General features: G+C 40.9%; 1 protein-coding gene across 2 annotated transcripts in view; it reads right to left on the bottom strand.

Annotated features, from left to right (window-relative positions):
* The window catches only part of CHST15 (carbohydrate sulfotransferase 15), a 46,027-nt gene that overhangs the window by 18,802 nt on the left and 1,350 nt on the right, over positions 1-25,875 (bottom strand). The window contains exons 2-3 of one of the 2 annotated variants that reach the window (XM_037399372.1): positions 5,874-5,948; positions 475-1,555 (exon numbers count right to left, since the gene is read on the bottom strand). In XM_037399372.1, coding sequence (XP_037255269.1) covers positions 475-1,062 — 588 coding nt within the window. In that variant the 5' untranslated portion in view covers positions 1,063-1,555; positions 5,874-5,948. The remainder of the gene's footprint in view (positions 1-474; positions 1,556-5,873; positions 5,949-25,875) is intronic. The other variant, XM_037399371.1, reaches the window with a different exon arrangement.

Genomic DNA, 25,875 nt, shown 5'->3' with positions numbered 1-25,875 from the left:
CAGCCCCAGAAATTAATTTTTGAAGTCAAACACGGAATAGTCAAATCAACTTGCAGGTTTTAACTCTGAAATACAAGGTTTGCAATGACCAGATTTTCAGGAAGGCACACTGGTAACCAGTTATTAGAAAGGCTCTTCTTTATTTATCATGTAAGATGAGTGGCAAATCAACTCAGAATGATTTTGCAGGAGACAAGGTATAAATTCAATGAGGTTGTACAGCTGTTGGAGGACTGCTTGATTTTTTTGTTTCAGGTGTCAAGACCATTTATAGAACCCATCCATTCTGCCCATGACTCAGGACATAATCTACAACATCACCCTTTCAGCTGGTGTAAATCAGGAGGCTCCAGATGGTGTAAATCACTATACGAACACCTCAGCAGCTCCACTTATTTTATCTCAGTAAAGGATTGACTCAAAGTCTTAAAATAAGCACACAGCAGTTTAAAACACAGTTCAACTCATACTTACATGTGGTTCTTGTTTCCTCAGCTCTTCTAAATCAGGGCGCTGTCTCGTCATAAACTCTATCTTTGAAGTAATAGTGTCAATAATTAATTTAATGCTTGGATAATCCTTTACATATGAAATATTCATTTTAGAAGGCTGGTAATGGTCTTTCATGTCACTAAGGCTTTCATTGTCCATTAAGCTTGGATTGCTAGTAAAAGCTCCGTAATGGAAGGGAGATGGTATTAACAACAGGCCGTGCTTGGCTCCAGTCAGTATGTAGGATGCCATCACTAGAGTCATTATAATCAACCCAAACATTAAGCTGCATAGCTTCCCCTTCCTCAAGCAGAAAAATCCATTCCAGCTTTCACTGTGATCAGTCCTCACTTCCAAAACTGCAAGCAACTTCATCTGCTTGCTATCCGTGTACAAAGGGATCTTATTTTCTCCTTTGCAAACAGGACACTTCTGGTTATTGTGATTAGATCCACAGCATGTGAAACACTGTCTGTGCAAGTCATCTGGTAATAAATGTATGCAACAATTAATGCAATACCTCATATTACTGCTGTTAAACTCCTGTGTTAATGAGCCAAGCACAGCCATAAAAATATTTCTGAAGCATACGAGTCATCTTCTCTAAGTCTGAAATTATTTAATTCCTTGAGTGATTCTACAATTACTCAGCAATGCCAAAGGACAGGTTCAAGCCAGAATAGGTAAATGCACTCAAAAAAGCTACATATGTCACATAAAGAAAAACAACAAAACAAAACAACCAACACAAAAAAATAGATGTACTGTGGATGTGGCTTTCAAGAATTTGGCTTGGTAAGAAGAATGTGGCAAAGTAAGAATCAGCTACACAACTGGCTCAAGTTTTTCCCATTGAACAAAATGAGGGGGAAGAAAAATTGTTACATAGCGTGAAAATATGCAAAGAATAAAAATAACTCATTGTCCTCTGATTTATGCTGGAATAGGCAAATATGGGTAGAAATTTCCAGGTATTCTTAAAACAAGTGGGTTCCAAACCAGACTGCTGCTACTGGAAGCTTCATCTTCCCAGAGATGGTTTCAAAGATTTGCATTGTACAACCTAAAGAAACAAAAACATATATATATATATATATATAGACACACACAGAACAACAGAGGGAATATCCACACCCACCTCCATTCAAAGCCATAGCAAAGCACCATCTACTGCAAGTAACTGTGAAAGCTGTCTTCCATTTGCCAAGTGTATTAATTACAGTGCTCACAATGTTAAGCCCAGGAAATGTTTGTCTTCAAGTTCACGGCGAGCTGCCCTTTCTGTTCATCACCCACCTGCTCACATCAGTGAACAGCTGCTACGACAGGTAACACGGCACAACTTCCCTGTTAGCTGCTCGCTAACCTTCTAGCAGACCTTAATCTGCTCTTTATATATGGGAGCATCTAACCTGTACATGGGGACCTTAAATTAACTGTCCTGAAGTGGGGTAGGACCCTACTTAAGAGAACAAGGCAGGGATAAGACAACAGTCTCCTTTCAAGCATACAAGATAAAAAGCCAAACAAAATACCCAAAAGCCATTAAGTAAAACATTCAGCAAATTGAAGGGATTAAATAATAGACAGGAGTAAAGGCTCACGACAAGATCTCTGGTTTCTGGACCAAATGATTCTGGGACGACAGCAATCACCTGCAAGGCACTGCAAAGTCACCAAGATACCTTCAACCACCACTTGCCAAAGACTTTGAAAACACAGTACTCACTAAAAATGGCAAGATGTATTACCTAAATAAAACTGACCCAGTTTCAGATGGGACAGAGTTAGTTTTCTTCCAACCAGCTGGTGCAGTGCTGTGTTTAGGATGAGAATAATGCTGATAACACAGTGATGGTTTGGTTGTTGCTGAGCAGGGCTTACACCAAGCCAAGGATGTTTCAGCTTCCCAGGCCCTGCCAGCACAAGGGCTGGGGGGGGCAGAAGAAGCCGGGAGGGGGCACAGCCAGGGCAGGTGACCTGAACTGGCCCAAGGGGTCATCATGCTCGGCATATAAACTGGGAGGAGCTGGCTGGTGGAGAAGGATGGCTGCTGGGGGACCAGCTGGGCATCAGTCAGCAGGTGGGGAGCTACTGTACCGTGCATCACTTGTTTGGGTTTTTCGTGAGTTTTATTTCTTGTTCTCTTTTTGTTATTTCCCTTTCCATTACAATTATTAGTATTACATTTTACCTTACTTCAACTATTAAACTGTTCTTATCTCAATGCATCTTTTTTTTTTTTTTTTTTTTTTTTCCCCCCCCCACAAGCCTCTTCCTCATCCCACTGGGGAAGCAGGGAGGAAGGGAGCAGCTGCGTGGTACCTAGTTGCTGGCTGGGGTTAAAGCACAACAGGAACATACCATCAGGGCTGCAACTTCAAGGCAAGACTCTGGATTCAGCAAATGCCCCTAACGGTCTGCACTTTGGTACCAGAGAGCCCAGGCCGAAAACGCAGGAGCAGGTGTCCCCTTGGTACAAGGCAGGCACCACAGGCAGGGACTTGAGCATTGATGGGTCCCGTGAAGGTCTGCCACGTCCACACAGACCAGGGGCTGAATCATCCTGTGGCACAGGGTATGTGCCATTCCCCTTTAAACACCTCCACACTGCAGCTGCTTACAGCCAAAAAGCAACCAGTGCTGTTTAAAGTATTTATGTCAAGCTTTCGTCTTGGTTGGAGCTTGTCCATGGCTTGGTTTTCCAGGCAGCATTCGGAGCAGAGACACTTAAAGTCACAAACAAGTCACGAGCTTAAGGATGGCCTTCATTAAAGCATATTTATGCATGGTTCCTCTAGAATTTCTGTTTCCATGGTTTATTAAATATCCTACTGGCATTACCCACATTTTTAAGCTCAAAATCAACTCTTTGTTTTGAGAAACCAGATTATCAAATACAAAACTTCATAGATAATATACCTTCTTCTATATACCAGAAAATATTTTTATTTTCTAGAATTACTTCTCTGGGGGAACTAAGCCCAGGAAATATTTTAAAACAAATCTTGAAAAGTCACAAGCAAAACAAGAAATTGGCATAGGATGAAAAAGGAAAGAAAAAGATGGGGAAAACCTAAGGAATAGTAGTAGTACGTGGCTCTGACAGGCAACTTCTATTTTGCCTTTTGTCACCTGATAAAGACATTAAGGCTCCAGTGCTGTGATGCTCCTTGTCCATCCTGCTGTGGGCACCCCTGAAAGCAGCGACTCAGCTCCCGCCTCCACACCTCTGTTTCCTCAGCATCCGCCAGGACCTGGTCTGCCACAAGGCACTTTTCGCTGTGCCACAGACAACCCCAGTACTAACCCCAGCCATGGCCCTGATGGGTTGGGTACAAACAGTTTTAGCTACGCTGGGACTGCGGAGAGCAGGGAGGGGACTGCTCCTCCTGCGCGAGGCCGACGGAGGGCACACGGACGGACCGCACGCGTGAAAGGCAACACATCACTGCAGATAGCAGCGGCACTTGAAGGAGTTGGAAGAATTCAGGAGATGACAGCTTTACCGGAAGAAAAGGGTATCTTTTGCCCAGAAGACTATGGATGATGAAATGCTAATTAATTAATAATATTTTTCAGAGGCAGCTAAGCTCTGTTATAATTAACTGCACCAGTCCAGAGAACCAGTTCATTGCTTTATGGGATTTCTAAAGGTCCAACATCCACTTGTACTACTTAAATGAAAATACATTTTCCAAGTCACCTTAATCAAAAAATGAAATAGATGTTTGAGAATTCACACTTACAAAACATTAGTGTACAGCAATAAAAAAAAAAAAATCTGCACCACTATAATTCTTATATAGGTACAGTTTCCTAGTTTAAACACACATCAGTAGCCATGTACAAACTTTTTTCTCATTATCTTTTGCCACTGGCTCCCTCCTCTGGACCCACAGTACTTGTTCCTTCTCTACATTCATCTTTCCTTTCAAGGCTCAGAAATGCTTTTTCTCTGCATTGTTTCCAAACACTTTTCTTTCTTCTCCATCCTACAGCGCTCTTCATTCCCCCCAAAAACATCGAACCTAGCTCATTCTTTTGACACCTCTGTCTCCAGCAGAAGCCTTCCTGCCTGACTGTGTCCCTTGGCCCCTGAGAAAGAACACTTACACATTGCTGAAACACACATTTGGGTAACGTCCAAGACACCAACAATGACAATAATTTCTCATGACTACACAATGGATACACAAAGGGCCCTCTGATTACCCCTACAACACACCAAATCACAGAAGTATAATCACTACTAATTATGAGCCCCAGAATCTGGTTATTTCGCTTTTAGCTCTTTCAACGTATCTTAATTCTTCAGAAACACTGCTGTCATTCGAGATAGTAAGTTCTGGTTTATTCCCACAAGAGCGTCCAGATCAAATGGGTAGTCACTTCAGATCCTGCGTTAATCATTGTTCTTCTAGCTGCATTTTTTTATGAGACAAAGTGCTTTTGTAAAATTATCTCTATTCTTGATGTTCCTCCCACCTAACACTGTCACATATTGGAGGCTTTCTGCAATCAGAGCAAGCGGGCTGTGCCTCAAGGACTCAAGAATAATTATTTAGAAAAATACTGAACAAAAGTATTTGTAAAATCCCTTCCCACAAAAAAAGGTTCATTTCCTTAATGAGTTTATTCTACAAGTCAGATGAGGCAGACAGAAATCGCAGCATAATCATTACTGACTACATTTAAACCAAAGGGAAATAAATCAGTGTAAGACCTTTCAATGAAACTAGTATTTGAAACTTCTCTAAAGAAATGGACCTGTGATGATTTTGACAGAAATTTGAACGACTATAGGGAGAGTAAATCAGATTCATATGTGTAATGCTAAACCCAGAAAATTTATGCTTTCTTAAACATAAAGTATCGCCCCCCTGCCCCCTCAGTGAATGTCCAAAAGAGAGAGACATGGAAAGGAGCCAAGAGCTCGTCAGTTGTCCAGCCACCATGGATGTTCCTAATGGCTGGAGAGAAGAACGAGAAAGGGGGGTCCTGTCAAGAAGTGAAAAATTTCCACTTTGCAAGTCAACATTTCAGGCAGCCATAAGACACCTGAGCAAAGATTTTCAAAGAGGAAGCAAAGCAGAACAGAGAGAGTTCAAAAAAAAAAAAAAAAAGCCAAAATACTGTAGAAAAAGAGAGGCTGGAGATGAGGGCCTTATAACGAGCAATAAGAAATGGGAGGTGAAAAAAGCACCTCTTAAAAAAGATGCACAACGAAGAGACTACAGGTTACAGTGGTAGCTATAAAAAGATGTGGTAACCACAAGGTACTCTACAGCATCACTTCAGTTAAATTTATCACCTGCTACATGTTTGTTTTTGCGTAATTCTTCCACCTGAACTCCTCCACTTTGACACCCAGCGAGTACCTTGTCATTGCCCCCGACCGCTGCTCTCCAGCTCCGTGCTGTTTATTTTCAGAGGGACCAGTCACTATGTACTGTCTATTTAGGAAAAAAAAAAAAAAAATATATATATATATACATATATATATATATATATCTCCAATTTATTTTCTAGTCGTCTTCTAACGGGGATCTGAAACTTGCTCAATGATAGTGACTGAACAGATTTATCTGAGATAGTCTTGCAAAATCAATTCAAGCCTTCTGTATTTGACATTAATCATAATTTTTTTTAAAAAAAAGAGCTGTCAGAGATACATTGATGAATACAGAACGCAGGGTCTTAGAAAAACCACATAAGCTTTTCTGTCCTATCTTATGTCCATTTGTATGTTAATAAAATGGACTGGAACTGACTGAATCCTCCCCAGGTGCAGACACTTCTCATTAAACTGTTAGAAATATTACAAAATCCAGGAAAAACAATGTTAACTGCACCTTTAACAGCCGAGGAAAAGGCTTTATTGAGGAAAAAAAAAAAAAAGAAATATGCTTAGGCTACAGTAAAACTGATGTGAAATGAAAACATGAAAGGGCAGTGAGGCTGGTAGAGTAAAACCTTCATAAAATTTTCATAGAAGAAAAAAGCAATGTTTAGTAACAGTGCAGCACAACCGCGTAATTCCTCTTCCATTCCTCCATCTCCAATTGACATGTGGCCCGTGACAGCCAGGACCAGCACTCTCCCAGTACAACAGCAATTCTTCATCCCATGGAGGATAAGCTTATGACCTCTGGACATAAAAAACCTGCAAAATTTTACCATTATGGATACTTTTTAGCTATCAAGCTTACTGGAAATGATGCCAATTGAACCAGACTACAGGCTGCACAATGATTTTGTGCCTAAACATAGTCTCTCCAGAACAAGCCAAAGTATTTGTACAAGTGTTAGTGAAGTATTTGTACAGCATGAGGAAGTTCATCCTGTTGGTGGGCAGGTTGCAGTGCTTCAATAAATAAACAGTACAAGTATTAAAAACATGACCAAAAAAAAAAAGAAAGAAAGAAAGAAAGAAAATGAGGTCAGGAAAGGAAAGGAATAATCATAGATTTTCTCTGTCCTGCTTATCGTGTACATTTGGCTCAAGTTAACATTTTCGGAAGAGAAACTTTGCTTGAACTCATGTCTGTTTACCTCAGAGAAAGCTGCTGGAAAGAAGATATGTCAATAAAATGCGAATCATGAACCACTGATCTCTGCAACCTCCTTGCAAAAAAATAAAATAAAATAAAATAAAATAAAATAAAATAAAATAAAATAAAATAAAATAATAAAATAAAATAAAATAAAACCCAAACCAAAAGAAATTGCAATGGTTTAGAAAAGCCACAGGATTCATCACAAAGTTCAGCAGCCTCCTGCAGACTGAAGTTATGTAAAGCTCCACAATTTGCTTAAAAAAACTAATTTAAAAAAAATAATCAAAGCAACTCCCAAGAAATTGTATAAACCTACTAAGAATATTTTTTTAAGGCAATCACTTGAAGAACAGTTATATTTTAAAAGCTAGACTCTGTGGTCATAACCCATGATTATACATTCAACCTGTTGAACAACTGCTGAACACTTGTTCGAGTTTAAAATATTCTTTAAAGAACCCAGTTCTGGAGCCTTTAAAGCCAAAGAAAACCTCCTGAATCACCACTGAGGCAGCAATCTCGCCTCAATAACAACTGTGGCTTACTCCATAACGCAGCTGGTTTCTTTCTCAAGATCTAATCCAAACACGCTCTGCTCCTTCCTCATAAAAGAAAACGTGAGAACGGAACAAACGACACCATTTGCCAAAAAAAAAAATAAAAAAATCAGCAAACTCCCCTAAAATCAGTGTAACGTTAGTCGTTTCAATCCAATGAGGACTTGCTCTTATTATCTGTGCTGCGATGCTCAGGAAATACTTACTGAGCTTGAATCACCGCTGCATTAGGGCATAAACGCTGCCCGAATAAACCGGTTATTGCAAGCAAGGAAAGAAGGGGGACATGGGGAGGGGGAAGGGGAGCAGGAGGCTGTCCTGGATCAGCTACCATATGGCCATGCCTTCCCCAGGAACCTGGCATCGCGTCTAAAGCCTTGTGCAGGTTCTAGAAATTACCGCGGTCCCGCTTCTGGTGCTCCTAACATGGCACACCCACACCTTCCTATGCATTTTTGTTTGATTTGCCTTGAAAATGTGAAAATAATAATAAATCTCGATACTACCCATTTTTATTTACACTGGTTTTCAGCGGAAAGAGTATCACTAAAAAATTTCTACGACTTCTGTCTTGTTTTTACTATTTCACCTGATTTAAATCAGTCTAGAATCAGACCTATCACTTATTTTTGGGCCACTTGCAGAAGAAAAGGTCCAGACAGAGAAACAGAACAGAACCAAAGCCAGACAACTTCTGGCCTACTGATAAACCCCAAACTATATTACGGTCTTCCAATGAGATCTAAAATAGCATACAGGTTTAGAAGATAACAGACTGGTTCCTCCACACCTAAGGCAGGGACAAGATCTCGCCTGCAACTCCTCTGCAGCAACACCTGCCTCAGATCCACGCTAGGTCATTTTCCAAAAGGAAGAGCTGTGCTGAAGGTTTTGTGAGAGCTGAAGAGAAGTGCAGGACTTTGGGGCATCATCACTGTAATGGCTTCTCCAGAAAGGCAGGTCCAAAAGCCCTGGAAGAAAGCAAGCACCACTGCCAGCTGCCCAACCTGTGGCACCATGTGTCCCAGGCACCACGAAGCCCTCACCCTGCATCAGGGTAGAGCTCCCATCAATGTCATTAAGTCCTTCTCCTTGTACAAACATGGAGCCAAATTATGTTCTCATGTTTTTATAAGGATGCTCAGTGTAGAATTTGGCTAACGGTACACACTGGCTTCTCAACTCTCGATCAAAACTTGCTGCCTACGAGGTGCAACATCTCCGGCAATTCATCTTTTCACTTCACTTAGTTTCTATTCATCTCACATAGCATCTTGCTACAGAATCAGTGACAGATTTATATTGAATATGAAAAAATTGCACACTGTAGAAAAACTTTGCCTTTACATAAATTACTCCAGTGCACGTCTTTTCATGGAAAAGCCATTTTAAGCCACTTTCAGAAATCATCATGCATGGTTGAGGTTTCATATCTTTTCTCTTCTTTTAATTCTCAAAGTAACTGTAAGCAACCTCCCAATATATCCTACACAGTCCTTGAGGTCATCCCAAGAAAACAGAGATAAACCAACGCATCCATCCCGTGGGGCTCACAGACTCCTCTCCCAAAAATCTGGAACCAGATTAAAAAGTTCTGGTAGCCAAAATGCAACCAGAAATCATGCCTAATTAAGAAAAAACACTCAGCCCCTCTTCAAAATGGTCAAGTCACCGACAGCCAGAACAGACATAAAATACTGATGCTAATGGCAGTTAACTTTTACCCCTTGTTAAGAAAAAAAGTATATTTTCTTAAATCTCCAGAAAGACACCCAAGGTCCAAATAAAATAAAGACAGGGATAGAGAAAGTTAAATAACTTATTCAGTGATTTAATATCACTGAGAATTCTTCAGGCTGAATTCGCCTTATTGATTTTCTTCTGCAGAAAACAGAAAATAACAAAAGAACTCGCAGTAATGGTAAAGGGATCACCTGAAATACAACTTCAGGTGCAGAGAGCGGGCGTGAGAAGACTGGTTCTGCCACAAATGTTTTTATTACATTTTTAATAAGATCAAGCAGCTGTTGAAGTTTCATTCCCGACACAGGGTATCCCATTACTTTACAATAATAGAAAGTTTTACCTACATACTCTTTCAAGGAATAAATCATTCCACAATCATTCCACCATCATTCCACAAATCAGCCAAATCCCTGCTATAAGTACTAAAGCAAGAGGGACACACGAAGCTCGAAGGCTGGATCTGTTACGAAGCTCTTCCACTCCAGATAATTTTATCAAACAAATCCAGGGGAGTTGGGGGTTGGCAGGTAGCAAAAAATATTGTATCTAAATACCGCTCCCATACGCCCTGCAGCCAGGCTGTAATCAAAAATACCTACTTCAGAGGCAAATAGCTGGACTGGTATCGACAAGTTCGCTTATCAAACGCCAGCTATTTTTTGTTATGCATTTCCTTCTGACAACTTGCCTGTCCTGTTTTATTTTCAGGCTGCCACGTCTGCTTCATTGTTTGAGTCTCTGGACAGATATTGCTGTAATTTACTCAAATAGCCCTTCTGGAGCAACTTGCTCAATAGAGATATGGGGTTTCCCTTCATGCAAAGCTCGGTTAGGTGAGGACAGTACGCTCGTTTGCAACACCTTATCTGAACAGGAGGAAATTGCTCCGGACAGCCAATTTCCCTGTGTCAGCTACAACGTGAGGATTGAGTGACTGCCTCAGCTTTAGGCGTCTGCCACGCACGCCTCTCAGGTTGGGTGAGATGAACACCAAAGCCTCGCTGTGCTAAAGAAAAATAAATCTTCCCCATCAGAGTGCCAGCTGACTTACTCGAGGAGGAGATGGAGAGCTAGCGTAGCACAGTTGCATTTGCAGAAAGAGATCTTTCAGTGCTGAAGAGCTATTTTAAGCCCAGGTCTTTGTCTCTTGCATTGAGTACTGGTCCCGAACCAGCACGTGGGAGAAAAATGTTTGGAGAGTTATTTCCAACGGTCCTGGCAAGCATTTTCAGCCTCAGCATGCTGCAAAATAGTGGGCATTCACAGTTATGTTACTCTGATTACCGTCTTGTTCTTTTTACACATTTGATTTTGCTTGATTTTAGCAGCTGCTTCCTCAGGTTCGTTTAGAGTGAGAAACATATTCTTTCTACCATCTGAAATCTAAGACTTTCTGCCACTTTGCAAATGGTATACAGTACAAATTGCCAAGTCTTGTGGGTTGTGAGAGATCAGCTGCTAATTTAAGGCTGCTTTGAGGGGATGAATAACATTCTATAGAATAAATAGAATATGCATAATGCAATGCCTTCAGTGCCTGTTTATCTCATGGCATGGTAAAATGTTTTTGCATGCAATAATGCAACCAAATGGTATCTACTAGAATTCATTTGATATACCTTCACGCTTCATAAATAAGCAGTCTTTCTGAAAGGGATGGGTCTATGTGATAGTTAACATTGCTTTAAACACAATATTGTTGTGACAATTCTAGAGAACGTATATGCTAACAGCTGCTCATTTGATTTTTAGTGACTGAGAAGGGATTTTCCTCCACCTCCAAACTGAATTTTCTCCATAAACTCTACTATCTTAACACAGTCAACTGAATTTTTTTGTTATGAGTCATATATGGTACTTCTCTATGAGACATACATTAAAATGGATGGAAAAACATATCTCATCTGTACCTAAGTACCATGTAAGTGCTTTTTTCATGAATAGGGCATTTAATCTTTCATCTAGTGCTGAGTGGGTGAAAGGAAACATACACAGCTGCATCCTGAAAAGACAAACCCAGTATTAGAGTCTGTCATTAAAGTTTCTTGTAAATTCAAACAAAAATTAGTCAACAAAAACTATTCATCAGCCAAATCACAACTGTGGCTTTGTTTCAATACTTAGGGAAAAAAAAAAAAAAAGTGTTCCAAGCTTGGTAGTTACTTATAAATGTTCAACAACTTTAGCTCTTTAAGCAACGACACAGCAGATAAATCTTGGCCCATTAACCAAGAAACCACTCACTCGTTCGGAAGTGAAGTAGACTCAAAGGCCAAATGGAGAACCCAAAAAGCTCTAGGTACTCTCATGAAATTGCTAATTAGTTATCTCTGTAAGAGTAACACAGTATCACCAGATAAAATTCTGCAGGTAACTTCTGGCGACAGTTTATTAAGCAAAACCTTTCCAGCATAATATATTATACTACTTTCAGCATCTTAGGAAAGTCTTTATTTTGCATAAGTCAATCAACATTTACTTCCAAAGTCTTCTACTGCTACTCATAAGTGTTTCATCAGAGGCTTAGACTCCATCCTTCTTCTGTATCACATGCTCTTTAGCGACACAAACGTGCAACAATTTTTACTAACCAGCTTACAAGATACCATCGTTCTGAAGATGTTTCTGCATGGCTATATTCTGTTTTGCTAACAACATACATCTTAATAGGCAGAGACACACTTGATGTGGAACCTAATGCCATCTGAAAATGGATTAAATCCTTAGTGCCCTCTCATATCGTTAGACCATCACAGCTAAAGCACAGCACTTCTATCACAAACTTCAAAGAAATCCAAACAACTTCTTTTGCTGATTTCCAGTGTTGCCAGGAGAACCTGTTGCATTCTTTCACCAGCCTCTCAAAAATATCCCAGCTCCCAATACAATTTTCATAACATGGTAAACATGAGCCCAGTAACCTTGCAATTTCACAAAGACCCCCGTTTACAACAATTACAAAAAAAAAAAGGGGGGGAGCAGAAAGCCATGTTATGTTTGGGACCCAGTAAGCTAATACTGTAATATCCAGAACAATAATAAGATAAATTGGTTCCCCGGCTACTGAGTCGCCAACTCCCTTGACTTGACTGTGTGTTCCTCCAGGATTTGCCCACGTTTGACTTCAGTGTACTCATTTTCCACTTGGAAAGAACACAACCACAAATACCTTTTCATGCTTTATGCTGCACTTAGCTGGGTTGGAGATTGTAAACAAACAAGATAAAAATCTGAGAATTTTCTTCACTGACTTTCCAGGAAAAGAAACCAGGAAAAATAAAACAAACCAAAACCAAAACCCAACTCTGCATAATGATGAATGTACCAAGAAAAATTTGGCACACACCCCCTCACACCCTGCCTTTTCTGCAACATTTTCTACAACATAAAGGCAACATTTAGCCCAGCAAACTAGATGGTCTTTACTTGTGGCACAGAATCCCAGGCAAGCTAAGAGACTTTTTTTCCAATTGAGATGTTAATTACTTCTGTTGTAGGGAGACTGTCTTACACCAGTCTTCCAATCTTATTCTGTGTAAACTACACAGGGGTCAAAATTCGCTTTTTAAGGCCTTGCGTTGAGAAATTATTTTTAAATATATATATATATATCTCCTTGATGGAGCTCCCAGATGTAACAACCAACTAATTCACACAGTGGTCCTTACTGATCCCTACCTGAACACCACCTGGGTGCTATACAGGGATGCCCGGGGCCAGGATGCTCCTCTCGCTTGCTCTGTGGGACAGCCCATCTCCCAAGATGGCCCAGAAGACACAGTTTTAAGGAAAAAGGGAGAACAACTGTTCTTAGATGCTCTGCTCCAGCCAGCTCTCACTCTGATGAAAAATCCCTCTGTCTTTGGAGGCAGCAGGGCACAACTCACAAGTGAACAGTGAGAGGTAAAGTGATGGTTTATTTTCAAACAGCAGTGCTTGTTGACATCCTTGGTTCTAAACAAATACAGGACATAGAGTTGCCATAGGACATAGCAGCTGAAATCGCATCGACACCTGTTCTGGAGCTCAGGTTCCACTTCTTGAAACAAACCATTTACTGAAGCAATTCACAGAAGAAATGTGAAGTGACACAAATTCCATCAACTGCAGTTGGCAGCCAGCTTTTCAAGAACAGATGCATGACTGTTAATGATAACCCAAAAAGCTTAGTTTCTAATGCAGAAAAAATTGAGATAGCAGAGAACACTAGCATCTCCAGAATACACCCCACAAAATAACTTGCAAGGACTTATAAACTCCAACTTTAGCAGAATTAACATATCTAACCAAAAACCATCTCCAGCAAAAATTCCTCCCAAGTTTTTAAAGCATTTCCATATGTTACATTGCTCTGTTGCCAATAGCATTTACTCTACCTTGAGTCAAATGCATGAATCTTTGATTTCATGGGATTAATGTAATAACTTGGTTTAGGCTGTTAATGCACCCAAAGCTTTCAGACAGGCAGGAGACTAAGATGGCATCAAGAGCATGCAGATGCGTTTGGAGGGGACATTTTTTTATGTGAAAGAAACTAGAAATTCCTTAATATATGTCTGCACCAGGGACTAGATTGAAATAAAAGCTTGCTAGGGTGTCTTAGGATGGAAGAGATGGCTTTTAAACCCATTTATGGTTTCTAAGCACTAGTGTATAACATAAATAACAATAAATAACACCACCAAGGAAAACCCCTAAAACTCTTATCAAATAAGTGACAACACAAGCATTCTAGGAAAGCGGGGTTCACTTCTCAAAAGCAAGACCCAACCACTACAAAACAATGAGAAATCAAATATGTACATTATCTGCAGATAACAGTATAGAAATACGCTGTATTTGTCAGCAGAAGAGCTCGGTCCAGGTGATGCATCAAACTGCAACTCCAGAGGCAATGGCTCTTTCAGTGCCTCAGATCCAGGGAAATGTGAAAAATGGGTCTGTACTGACCTGTTCTATCCATAACACCATCCAGTTGCACATGTTTTTTTAGTGGCCACCAAAAGGAGCTGTATGGTTTCAGAAACAAGGCGCTATAGGAGCTGGCGCACACTCGGTTTCCTCTGACACTTTCCACCCTCAAGAAGGGTTTTAACAAAACACAGCGGTTGCCACAAGAAGCCGTTATTAATCATTGTCTTCCACAAAGATCACTCGATGCCCACATCTATAGACAGCAACATGCAATAAAGTGCCACAAAATGCCACATCTTCCATCAAAGCATCAGGACTGCGAGAGCAGCTCCGGACACCGCAAGCCCTCCGTCCTGCATTACGTCCTCTACAGCCAAGGTCCCAGGAGAACAAAGCTGCCTCCACCCCAACGGCTCTGGTTTGTCCTGGCTCCAGCAGAAACAGTTTAACACCAATCCAGCAGCCCTGTCACCCAGACGCAAGAGCCTCTGGGCCATGAGGCCATCAACCAAATTGGGTCTTTCAGTTGGGTTTCTTAATCATGAAGTGCTGCAGTGCTCTCCCCATGAAAGCCCTCCACCCTTTGGCCACATAATTGTTCGAGCTCATCTCTTCGCTTAGGCTTTCAAAGGGGAGTTGGCATCTTGGTTGTGACCATCCCCATCTGCATCTCCCGTGTCCTTCGGCAGAGCAGGTCCCGCTTCGCACAGCTGGAGCAGAACCTTGAGCCAGGCAGGGCCAACAGGGGAAGGCGCCCAGGGATCAGCTCTCTGGCCCAGATGGACAAAGTCTTCCTAGTGGACAAAAATGAAACCTACTACATGAATAACTGAGTCAGTCCTGCTGCTTTTATAGCAGTTACCTCACCAGGATGTGGAGAAATTAGGCATGCTAGAAGATCATTCATCCTAGGTATGTAAGAGAAATAATAGTCTCACCACTGACCATTTGATTTAATTTACAATTTCCTTGCATGTTCAAATCCTGGAAAACATCTTCAGCATCCAAAACGTTTATAACCAAACTAAGTGACTTCAGAAGTTCAGAATAGTCTAAACTCAGAAAATTTCAGTTCTCATCAAGTGAAAAAATAAATTATATGCTGATAATATACCTCATTTTATTTGCGTGAATGGCTCAGTGTTGTAAATTAGACTTCAATAATAGTAGCAAATCAGAGTAAAACCTTACAAACACATGCTTTTTCTTCCTTTACATGTGAAAACTTTGAAATTATTCTTACTTTTCCTCCTAAAGGTACAGGGCTAAGCTACGCCAACAAAACTAATCTGGAACTGACAAACTGGTATTCTCCAAACATGAATATTTAAATACAATGTATGCATTATTTCATTAATGTTTTTATCTAGAAGCTTCTGTCCAACCTGAAAAATGATTTAAATGAGTAAAGGCAGCAGTTTCACTGCAAACATTCATGCCACACACAGCAGACTCAGGGGGATGCTAGAGTGCACTCAAGTGTATCTCAGAGTTTGGTTAATGTCCATGTGTATCCGACCCTTGGGGCAAAACCAGTATTTGCTTTCTTGGAGTAACTCCCAATGGCAGATGTCAGAGTGCTTTTCAAAGGTGCTTTTCAATTTGTGGATGACAAAATGACAGAGTACTGACATGCGTTACCTATACTACCATATGGCATAAAATGGTAGAAGTCCAAAAGAAATCTAGTTCTCCCAACTCACCATGCAGAATCCCATTACATGGGGATTGAGGGACTTTGAACAAAACGCAGATATGTATTGTGCATGATAGAAAGTCACCGGCAATCCAATTTCTAAATAAATCATCTAAGGCAGAAAGCATGGAATCTGAATTTCCCGCAGTAACCATATTAAAACAGAGCGAATTTCAGTCTTTCCATAGGCTCAAAAGACAGGGAGGGTAATTTCCCTAACCTTCCCAAGCTGCACTCACGCTCCCCATCCCAGAGCCAGGCTGGGACCCCACTGCACGATGACAGCAGTGAGCACTTTGGGGGGCCAAAGCTGGCAGGTGGCATTTTCGGGAGCAATGGTGCAAGACCTGCAGCTAGGAAGTGAAACCCCTAGTTTCATAAGCAACTCTTAAGAACTGAAGCCCTCAATAATTGGTTTCATATTATCTGCTAAAACACTAATTCGTTGCATTTAGAAGTCAACACTATTTCTGTTAGTTAAGGAGTGCTTTGCTCACCTCCGGTTTTGCTCAAGCAAAGAAGAAAAGGAGGGGGGGGGGGGGGGAAGTCTGTGCCATATACTCTGCCTCGAGTTAATGAATGCCATGCTAGAGCACATTTTTCACCACAGATGAAAAATGAAGGTAGCTAGTCTTTCAAAACAGCTGCTCCTGAGGACTCAAAAGGAAAATAATTTGGAGAGCAGCCCTCACATAATTCATTCGGAGCAATGGATTGACATCCTCCAACTGTCATGAGATCCACAGAGTGAGTACAACTCCATCTCAAACTGAAATCTGAAGTAGAAGACACATTCAAAACATGAAAACAAACTACAATACTACCACTGGGGACAAAACCCCAAACATTAATCATTATCCTTTAGCAAATCACTCAATTTTCAGCTGTTCTGCTTCAAGTCCAGAAAATGAAATTTCCCCTTTCTAATGGTGCTGCCTTTGAGCACAGACCAAAAAATAAATGAGCAAGAGGCTTATGTGACCAGAGAACAGAAAGAAGGTCTGCACCTGTCGATCTAGCATCTCTAGTAATGAGAGGAAAAAAACCCACCGTTGAGCACCATGACCCAGATCACGAGCCCTGTGCTCGCTCTCACTGGTGAGCAATCCGTCATCTCATCCCGCTCACTGATACTGCTCACACTCACTGGGGTCGGGAAAAACCGCTTTGCACTGGGTACCAAGTGTTCCTTTTCCACTTTAAGAGATATATCACCATTTATGTTTATTTACCCTTTTCTCTGAAGCCTTTAAACCCTGTGGATCAATTGCATCGTTCTGTAAGCGGATGCTGTTCTCTGATTCTAGAAGTGGTCCTCCCCCCATCTGCACACACTTCCACCTTGCTTTCAGTCCCATGTGACTTCAAGACTCATCTCACTGCTTTTGACTTGGCTGAAGAGGAACATATATGCCACTGGTTCAAGTGTCTTTAACAACAGTATAATTCCTAACAACAAAACTGTCCTTTCTATAAAAGGTACTTTCATCCTATTGAAAATCTAGAAAGCCTATTAATTATTTTCTTAAAGACTGAATTTCAAAATGTCACTGCTGACATTTAAGGCTCATAAAAAATGCAAGCCTATATTATCTGTGAGAAATGAGTTTATACAATCTATTTTAAGATGGAAATACTTATCAAGGAAGACAGTTGCCCATTATGAATAAAAACAGAAACAAAGCCACTTATAGCAAGTTTCTTTTTTTTCTTTAATCTTTTACATACCAGGGGTGTATTTCTCCCAAGCACAGTGGTGCACAAAATAAGTGACATCTGGTGGCTATATGCTGTAATATAACAAGGCAACTCATTTCAAAGCTGTTTACCAATTCAAATTTTAAGTTTACTGCTTCTTAGTAAAGCTTTCTAGATGTTTTATTTATTTATTTTGACACAAATACTTCTGAGACTCCTAGGCATCATGGTCCCTATGCATGGTGACAACTGCTGTAATCTAATTAAAGTGGGATTGTCATACTCACATCAGGCAAAACATGACTCAAAAAAGGAATTAGCAAAACAGCAGCAGGAATTAGCTGGGGGACACCAGAGAGAATTGTACAGGGCCAGACTGTAAGAAAAGGCTGCACAGACTTCTGCAAAGGAAATCCTTCAAGTCCTCAAAGTAATTAATATCAGCCCAGGTTTCTCTGAGCTGTTTTTCATAAGGGTTTAATTGAACAAAAAAAGAAACAGCTGCAATTTTGATTCTGAGCTTAGCAGCGTCCTGGTGACTTACACTTATACAAACCTGAAGCAGCCTTTCCACTTTCCATACCTTGTTGCTCCTCAGCAATGGTCACATCTAATCCAGCCAAGCCCACTGCACCCAAACCTGCACTCCAGACACAAAGCGAGCACAGCTCCCCTTCTAACTCCTACAGCCCAGGAATAAAGCTCTCTTGTAGAAAGCTATAAGCCTCTCTTGGATAATTAATATATATACTGTCAGTCAGATACAGTTAAAATTACAAAGTTGCTAGCACTGCATTTTCAAGGCTTGTAATACCAATTTCTTCAGTAATAAGTATTTATGGGAAAAAAATCTCTAAGCACTAACAGAAATGAGATTAAATATAAACAGACTCTAAATATTTATCAGCAGAGGAAGTCCAAAAATATCCCTGCAAAACTAAAGCGGATGGCAAGCTAAATCCAGAGCCATTGAGCATTCTTCGAAGGATGTGCCAGGAGGAACTTCATTTTCAGTTTGACATCGCTAAATCAAATTAATTCCTTCCTCCTATTCAATTGCTACCTAAAAATCCTTGATGCCAAAAGGACAAAGATAAAAATGTCCCTCAAACCATGCCTGAACGCTGCACTGGGTGCAAAAGCCTGCCCAGACTCCCACCCACACAATACAGTCGTGCAATACTTTAAATAAAGAGGCAGACTTTGGGGCTTTCCATCACTTTTAAGACCTGAAAGTCCCTACCAGGAACGTCCACCTCCACGGTCAGCTTCCCTTAGCGTGGAAAGGAGCACACGTCTGCAGGATCTCAATAAAAGGGGACCTCTGGGATAACACAACTACCGATAGATTATTTCAAAGAGAAATATTATTTCCTTTACACATACCCTCATCCCCACCAGACACGATCTTCAGCTTAAGGCTTCCTCCTGGCTGAACTAAAGAACAGATGCACAGAAAAGTGCAGCTGAATGACTTCAGCTTCAGTCACTCATCGAGAAGAAAACTTTTTAAGATCCCATTTCAATTCTATTTTTTTTTTAAATCTTGGCATGCTGAAGTCAGCAGGAAGACGTTTCATTGACTTTAATGAAGCCAGAGGTTCATCCTGAGAATTGCCTTTTGGAATGAACACAGCATTTATATTATCTCATTTCAAACCCGCAGTTTTTCTGTTCAATGCAACTTAATGATATTTGCTATTTCAGAATTACTTGTTATCTTTAAAAATACACAAAGAAGGTTATTAAAATGCTGCAGTGTGAAATTTTTAGTGATTATGGCTGGGATATTCTTATTTCATTAACAGGCAAGTATTTTTAATGCACAAAAATACATTGTCATAAAGTTTCAGTTCATTTTCTATTATGGAAAAGCTTTAGCATTTAGGAATTGTAATAGTCCCACAAAAATTACTGTTGATATTTACATGCTTACCTGCATTTTCACAGCACATTTCTTAGTGGCTTTTTTTTAATCTTTCATTATCCAATGTACTAGTGCAGCAAGATAAAAAACTGAAAAACAGGATACGTTACTACACCCACTTAATGGGTACCATTAAAAAAAAAGCTATCGAAACTCAGCTGAAGCTTTTTATGCATTCCCCTGTGTTACACCACACTGAGCTATTGCAGCATTGTAACTATGATATCAAACTGCAAGAATACTCCATTTTTAAAGCTTTACACAGAAATAAGCAGCAGGTGATTCAAAGCCATCTAAGAAAGGCATTTTACCCAAAGAGTTACTGGAATCTGGTTTTTAAAAAGAAATGTAGTGGTGGCTTAAGCTAAAAACTACTCGCTGTCCAGTACCAGAGCGTTATAGCACTGGTTTTCCAGCCTTACCGCTACAGCCGCACACTTTGTCGAGCAGAGGACTCTGACCTTCTCCAAAACAACTGGAAAACATTTTCAGTGCCCACAGTTTGGAGGAGCCAGATTCTGGTCCCCCTTACACCACTGAAAACCAAGAGCTGATTTACTCTCCATCTACCCTAATGCAAGAGAAATCCACTTGGGATTTCCATGGATACCAATATATATTCTATTTTACTATGCTGTGTGTTTTTAATAATGCTGATCTCCTTAGCAATGTTCAAAAATCCTCTCTACAGAGTTAAACACTTCAATATTTAAAATAGCCTCATGTCAGACAAATGAATTTTTCCTCTTTCCTGTAACGAGAGGTTCCACTGTTCCCTTCTGTTCACCTCTCACATCTCATCTCTTGTTGAAACTGTTTTTAAAGCTGGTATAAATAGCTTTGCAAAGTAATTCTAATACTAAATGTCAAAAGCGATCGTGCTTTCATTCTAATTTATCCTTATCTGTTCCTCAGGCAAGTTAATCCTCAACCTGAGATACTGTTTTCATAGCTCTATAATTTATGAAATTTTTCATCTAAATTATTTACTTTATGAATGGCTCCAACGAGTTGCTCAGGGCATAAAGCTGTAATACTCGATGCTGAAGTGCTCAAGAATACACTTTTGTCTTTCTAAACGAGGAGACCGCCACCACACCTTGTGCTGTAATGGCTATTGGTAGCCTTTAATGCACAGCAGTGGTTTTACCCGGACTTTTTAGCTGACCTCTGCACATAGATGCAGATACAACCCAGACACCGCAGTGTTACCCCAGGTCGGAGCTCCAGGGAGCCACAAAACGAGCAGAGAGTCCCTGATCCTGAGCACAACCTCCCAGGGTGAACCCATGCTCCACCGGGGAGCTGGACAGGCACCAGCTCTGCGCAGGGTCAAAACCGCTGCACGTGGGACCTGCTGCTCTTCCACCTCAACAAAGCGACCTCCCAAACCCCTTCCAGAAACAGCCCCAGGAATCTTCCTCAGGCTTCAGTAATCAATCCGGAAGGATGAGCCGTAGAGCAGCCGTCCTGCAAATGTACTAGGCACGGACTGAAGACAGAAGAGGAGCACGACCGCCAGCCTAACGTGGTGAAATAGATTTACAAAAAGCTGGGCTTTCAGAGTGCTCCTTGAAAATCCTAGAAATTTCAGGTTCATTATCCATTTAAATTATTTAACATTAACGATATCTATTGAACATTATCTCTTTAATAGCTGCGTAGCTCAGCCAGAAGACAAATATCTCAACCGACAAGTAGCCAAAATCAAAGAGGCTGGAAAGGAATATTAGATAAGGCATCTTATGGACTTGAAAAAAAGTGTTGGTTTTAAGACCTGTTGAAAGAATTTTCAGGAGATGAAGCTCCCCTGTGAAGAGCTGGCCCTGCAAGCAAACCCATCTCATTTCATAATATATACTGCTAATAATCTATTAAGCTACCCTTCTCCATTTCCTCCCGTTTCTAGCTTTATACAGTGAAACCTCCTGGCTGCACCAGTGAGAGTCCCTCTTCTCTGGGCTGACAAATTCCAGCGCTCACAGGCCATTTACATCTTAGCTTCGGTGCAGCAATGTGAACACCAGGTTCTTACGTTTTCTTCAAATCACATGCAAAATCTTCCAGAATCCTGATTTCTATTACTTTTTTTTTTTTTTTTTTTTTCCTGAGGTCTCCCCTATTTGTTGTTCTCTCCCGACTAGTTTGGTGCCAGATCCAAAGCACTTTAAAAAGTGCTTTTTTTCCCCACGCTGCCCCAGGACATGAACCCCAACTAGGCACGTAAAGCATATAAGGAGACCACGATCTTCAGTCGTCTGATACCATCCAATATTGCAAACTCACATCCAACATGCCGCCTACTTTCAACACTACTGGCCACCAGCTTTCTTGTAACAGGTGCCCTAAGTACACACATTACAGATAAACCTTTATTCTTTTCCCTCTGCATCTTACAGAAGCTCACATTTTTTCAAACTGGTTTTATCTTTTTTTCTCTGTACATCTTTGAACCTTGCATTTTGCTTTCACTCTTTTTGTTTGATCTCACAGTTCTCCCCAGTTAAAACTCACCTGTAACACAAAGACCGCCGTTATTTGCAAGAAATGTCCTTCCCTATAATCCATGCAATACTGAGAAGCTACCAGGTCTAACTTAAACTTGGTTTATTTAAACCGTGCACCAATATATGCAAAAAAACCTAATAATGCAAAAGTCTTTTTCAATCTCATCAGTTTTTCTAACTTTACGGTAAGATAGCAGGGTACATTCAACCACACCGAACATCAAGGTTTTTTTACAGGAAAAATACCTCCTCGTGTTTTTTTTCCCTACTGGAAGGTGTGAAGCAAATGAAAAAAAAAATGTCAGTGTTAGTATATGGTATTTAGGTACAGATCTACACCTTGTACAGTGAGGAACAAGCTACCTTAGATACAGAGATGGCATAAACCCTCACACACCTATTTATAAAATGGTGTGCACATTTGGTGAGTCCAAATGATGGCACATGAAGTTTTAGAACAGAAAGTGTGTATTTAGTCGCGCTTGGCATATAAAAGAATAAAGACGTTTTCACCTCCCTGCCCCTCCATCACCATCGTTCTCCTCAGGACTGCGCTCCTTTCAGATGAGCCCCATCACAAGAAGGCAGGCGCCTTGGCAGCCAAGCGCCTTTCCCCACCCATAATGCTGCCGGGGCCGTAGCGGCTCCCTCCAAATCCCGGGAAGAAGGTTGGATGCACCAGGAGCTCCAAAAACGTTTCCGGAGCTGGGTTAGCTGATGTGTGCCACCTCATTTCTGGCAGGTTTGTAAGGAAACCAGCAGGATTGCCACTTCAGAGATTTGGAAACCGTGTTCCAGCCAGTTCCATGTCTTGGGGGAATTTTAAGAAGCTGGATCTGTGAATGAGAAGAGGCAGGGCGATGGGTTGGGGTGGTGAGTCCATGGCCTCTGGCGTGCTGCCACAGAAGTAGAGTGTTGGGACAGAGCCTGCCACAGACCTAGTCACCTTCCCCATCACACCTGGTCACCACCACAGCTGCCTTGTCATTGCCACCAGCCACCCGTACTCAACTGGACATCATTTTTCTTCCCGTTTCTTCTCACAAGGTACCATGGCCATCACCTGGTTGTCTCTTCTTATAGCGGATGCCACCCTCCTTCAAACTAGCGCTTACAACCCACGTTCAACAGCTGCTGGAAACCAGGTGTAACACAAATCAATAAATATTCCATGGAAAAGCTACATTAACTGCTTGCCCCTGAAGTGCTGTTTAGGGGCATGTCAGGCACAGCTGTGTAATCAAAGGATTACAGCGCTGCAACGCGCCTGCCGCACGCAGCTCGTCGGGAGCTTGCCGGTCTCCCTCGCATGTAAAAACCAACACGAGTAACCAGGACAGAATTGTAATCATGTCTTTCAGCCTGGGAAACACAAATGGAAAGGTCGTGGGGACAAACAGCCACTGCGACTGTACAACACGCTTTCTTTTAGATATATGGACAGCCCTACATATTTTTAAGGGAACGAGTCAACAATGGTATACATAGTTAGTCAATAGTAGTGAAATTGCAGTGGAAGTGGAGACATCAGTGTAACTCAGGCAGCTTTGAGATAAGAACTTGTAGAAGCTTACAGAACCTTTCCCCTTGCGTGAATAGCTGTATTTAGACTCCAAATCTGGCAACACACTTTGTCAGTAAGAAAAACAGTCCACTTCGCTAAAAAACATAAATAAATAAGAAATACTAATTTGTGGGGGAAAGCAGTGCAGAAAAAAAAATGCACTCTTATTGGAAATCTACCTTGTCTCTTCACAGCACTTTGGATTCTTCCAGCTGAGCAACATGACTCCAGCCAAGCAGTGAAGTGGGAATTCAGAGTTACCTCTCACTGTGCAAGGTACGGAGGAAAACAGGTGGGTTAAGGGTGGAATTGCAGCCTGTAGACAGCAATTAAGGAGCCTGGTTCAAACCAGGGCACAGCTCCTACAAACTTGATGAGACATTGGAAACAGAGCGATTCACATCACCCAAGTCAAGCATCCAGGGTAGCACTGGATGATTTAGCAGCACATTTCCTTGGTGTTTCTGATTGTGGGATATACAGCCTTTTAAGGACACAGTAACTGCAAGAGTAATTAAGAGATAGGAGGGAGAGGGAGCATACTGGCACCTGCTTAAGTCATGGCTTTCTTCACCCGAGTGATGTATCAATAGGAAAACAGAAACACAGTTGCATGTTCTAACTGTCTAAATCAATTATGTCATTCAGGCAAGATCAGAATGCTTCTGCTAGCTTACCTCTAGAGAAAGTATATCGGAACGAAATGGTAACGCAACGCTGAGTTACAGCTCTTCAGAATTTTGCTCCCGTGAACACATGAGGAGCCACTCAGCATAGGAAAAGTAGTTAACAGTAAGAAGGAATCCCTTCCTAGTCCACAGAGGAATTTGATAAGAAATTCGTATTGGGGGGTTGAGGGATTGCAGTATTGTGCCTACAATGCCTCATGAACTTTGGAAGAGTTTGCTGTCGTCCACCTAACAACTTGGTCTGAAACATAAACCAATACTTTGAGAGACACTTCAGTGTTGGGACACAGTCCATCTTTAAAAACCTGCGCAATAACACTGACATCACCTGGGCTACCAACGTAACCTTCGCCCACTGAAACTCCTGGTACTCACAGAGCTCCTGCCACAGGTTGCTTAAAATAATGTTGAAATATAAGCAGGATTTTATCTGCACCTCTGTGACTATGCCTACGTAATCCTATCCTTCCTAACGCTGCTAGTGGATTACATAACTTCATCTTTCAATTTAACCACATGAAATCATGAAAGTCTGCCTCAACCTTCTCATTTATACTATTGCCAGATCCCTAGTTTTAGTCTAGCAACAAAGACAAAATCCATTACTGTCTTCCACTGCATTAATGGAATGGCATGTACATCTCCACTGTTTCATCATATTCCTGTTACAAACCACCGTATAAAATGCTCTAAAGTAGAGATTAGTCCTCCTGTTACAAAACCTGAACCATAAAACTATTCTGTTATTGATTTCAGAACTGCATGGTGACTGCACTTACAGACACAGGATCTAAGGGCCATTTAAGAAAAAAAAACCCACGTAGTTTCACTACTAAATCTTCGTACAAGTAGTTTCCTCTTTTCTGCATTCAGATTGATTTTCTTTCTTTTGGCGTGTGAAGAGCCAGATGAATCCTTTGACTCAATGCCCAAGAGTGAAATGGCACCAGCAGCAGCAGAGAAGCTCTCAGGACAAGAGACGTGTGACCACATTTTAATCATTGACAAAAAGAAAAAGCTTCAGGACAACTATTCCATTAGTATTTACCGTTTATAAGGGAGTGCATATGTATATATGTGTGTGTGTGTATATATATGTGTGTGTGTGTATATAAAATACATATATCAATGTATATAAATAGCATAGATATAAATACATATGTATAGTCCATATCTACATGTTGTGACCCCTTATTGACGGAAATTTCCCTTTTTGCCAGAGATCAGGTAGTGCCCAGTTAGCATCAAGTGCAGTGCTGTTCAATTAGGCGTTTGTTTACACAAAGGAGTGCATATGATTTTCAGCTAAACCTTAAAAATATTTACTCTTCATGAACAGTTCCAGCAAACTCTGAGATTTAATCTGTAATCTGCTCAGCTGACTACTCTGCTTTTTTTAGTCACAAGATACAAAAGGCACACATTTGTTCTGCAGGAGATTATCATGATGTTTGGTCTGGTTAACAAATCAAGAAGTGAAACCAGTTGTATGTCATATGCAAGCAAATTAATAGTGAAGAGAACT

This window comes from Falco rusticolus, chromosome 9 (assembly GCF_015220075.1).
Source record: "Falco rusticolus isolate bFalRus1 chromosome 9, bFalRus1.pri, whole genome shotgun sequence".
Taxonomy (NCBI): Eukaryota; Metazoa; Chordata; class Aves; order Falconiformes; family Falconidae; genus Falco; species Falco rusticolus.
This window is presented reverse-complemented; position numbering and strand designations above follow the sequence as displayed.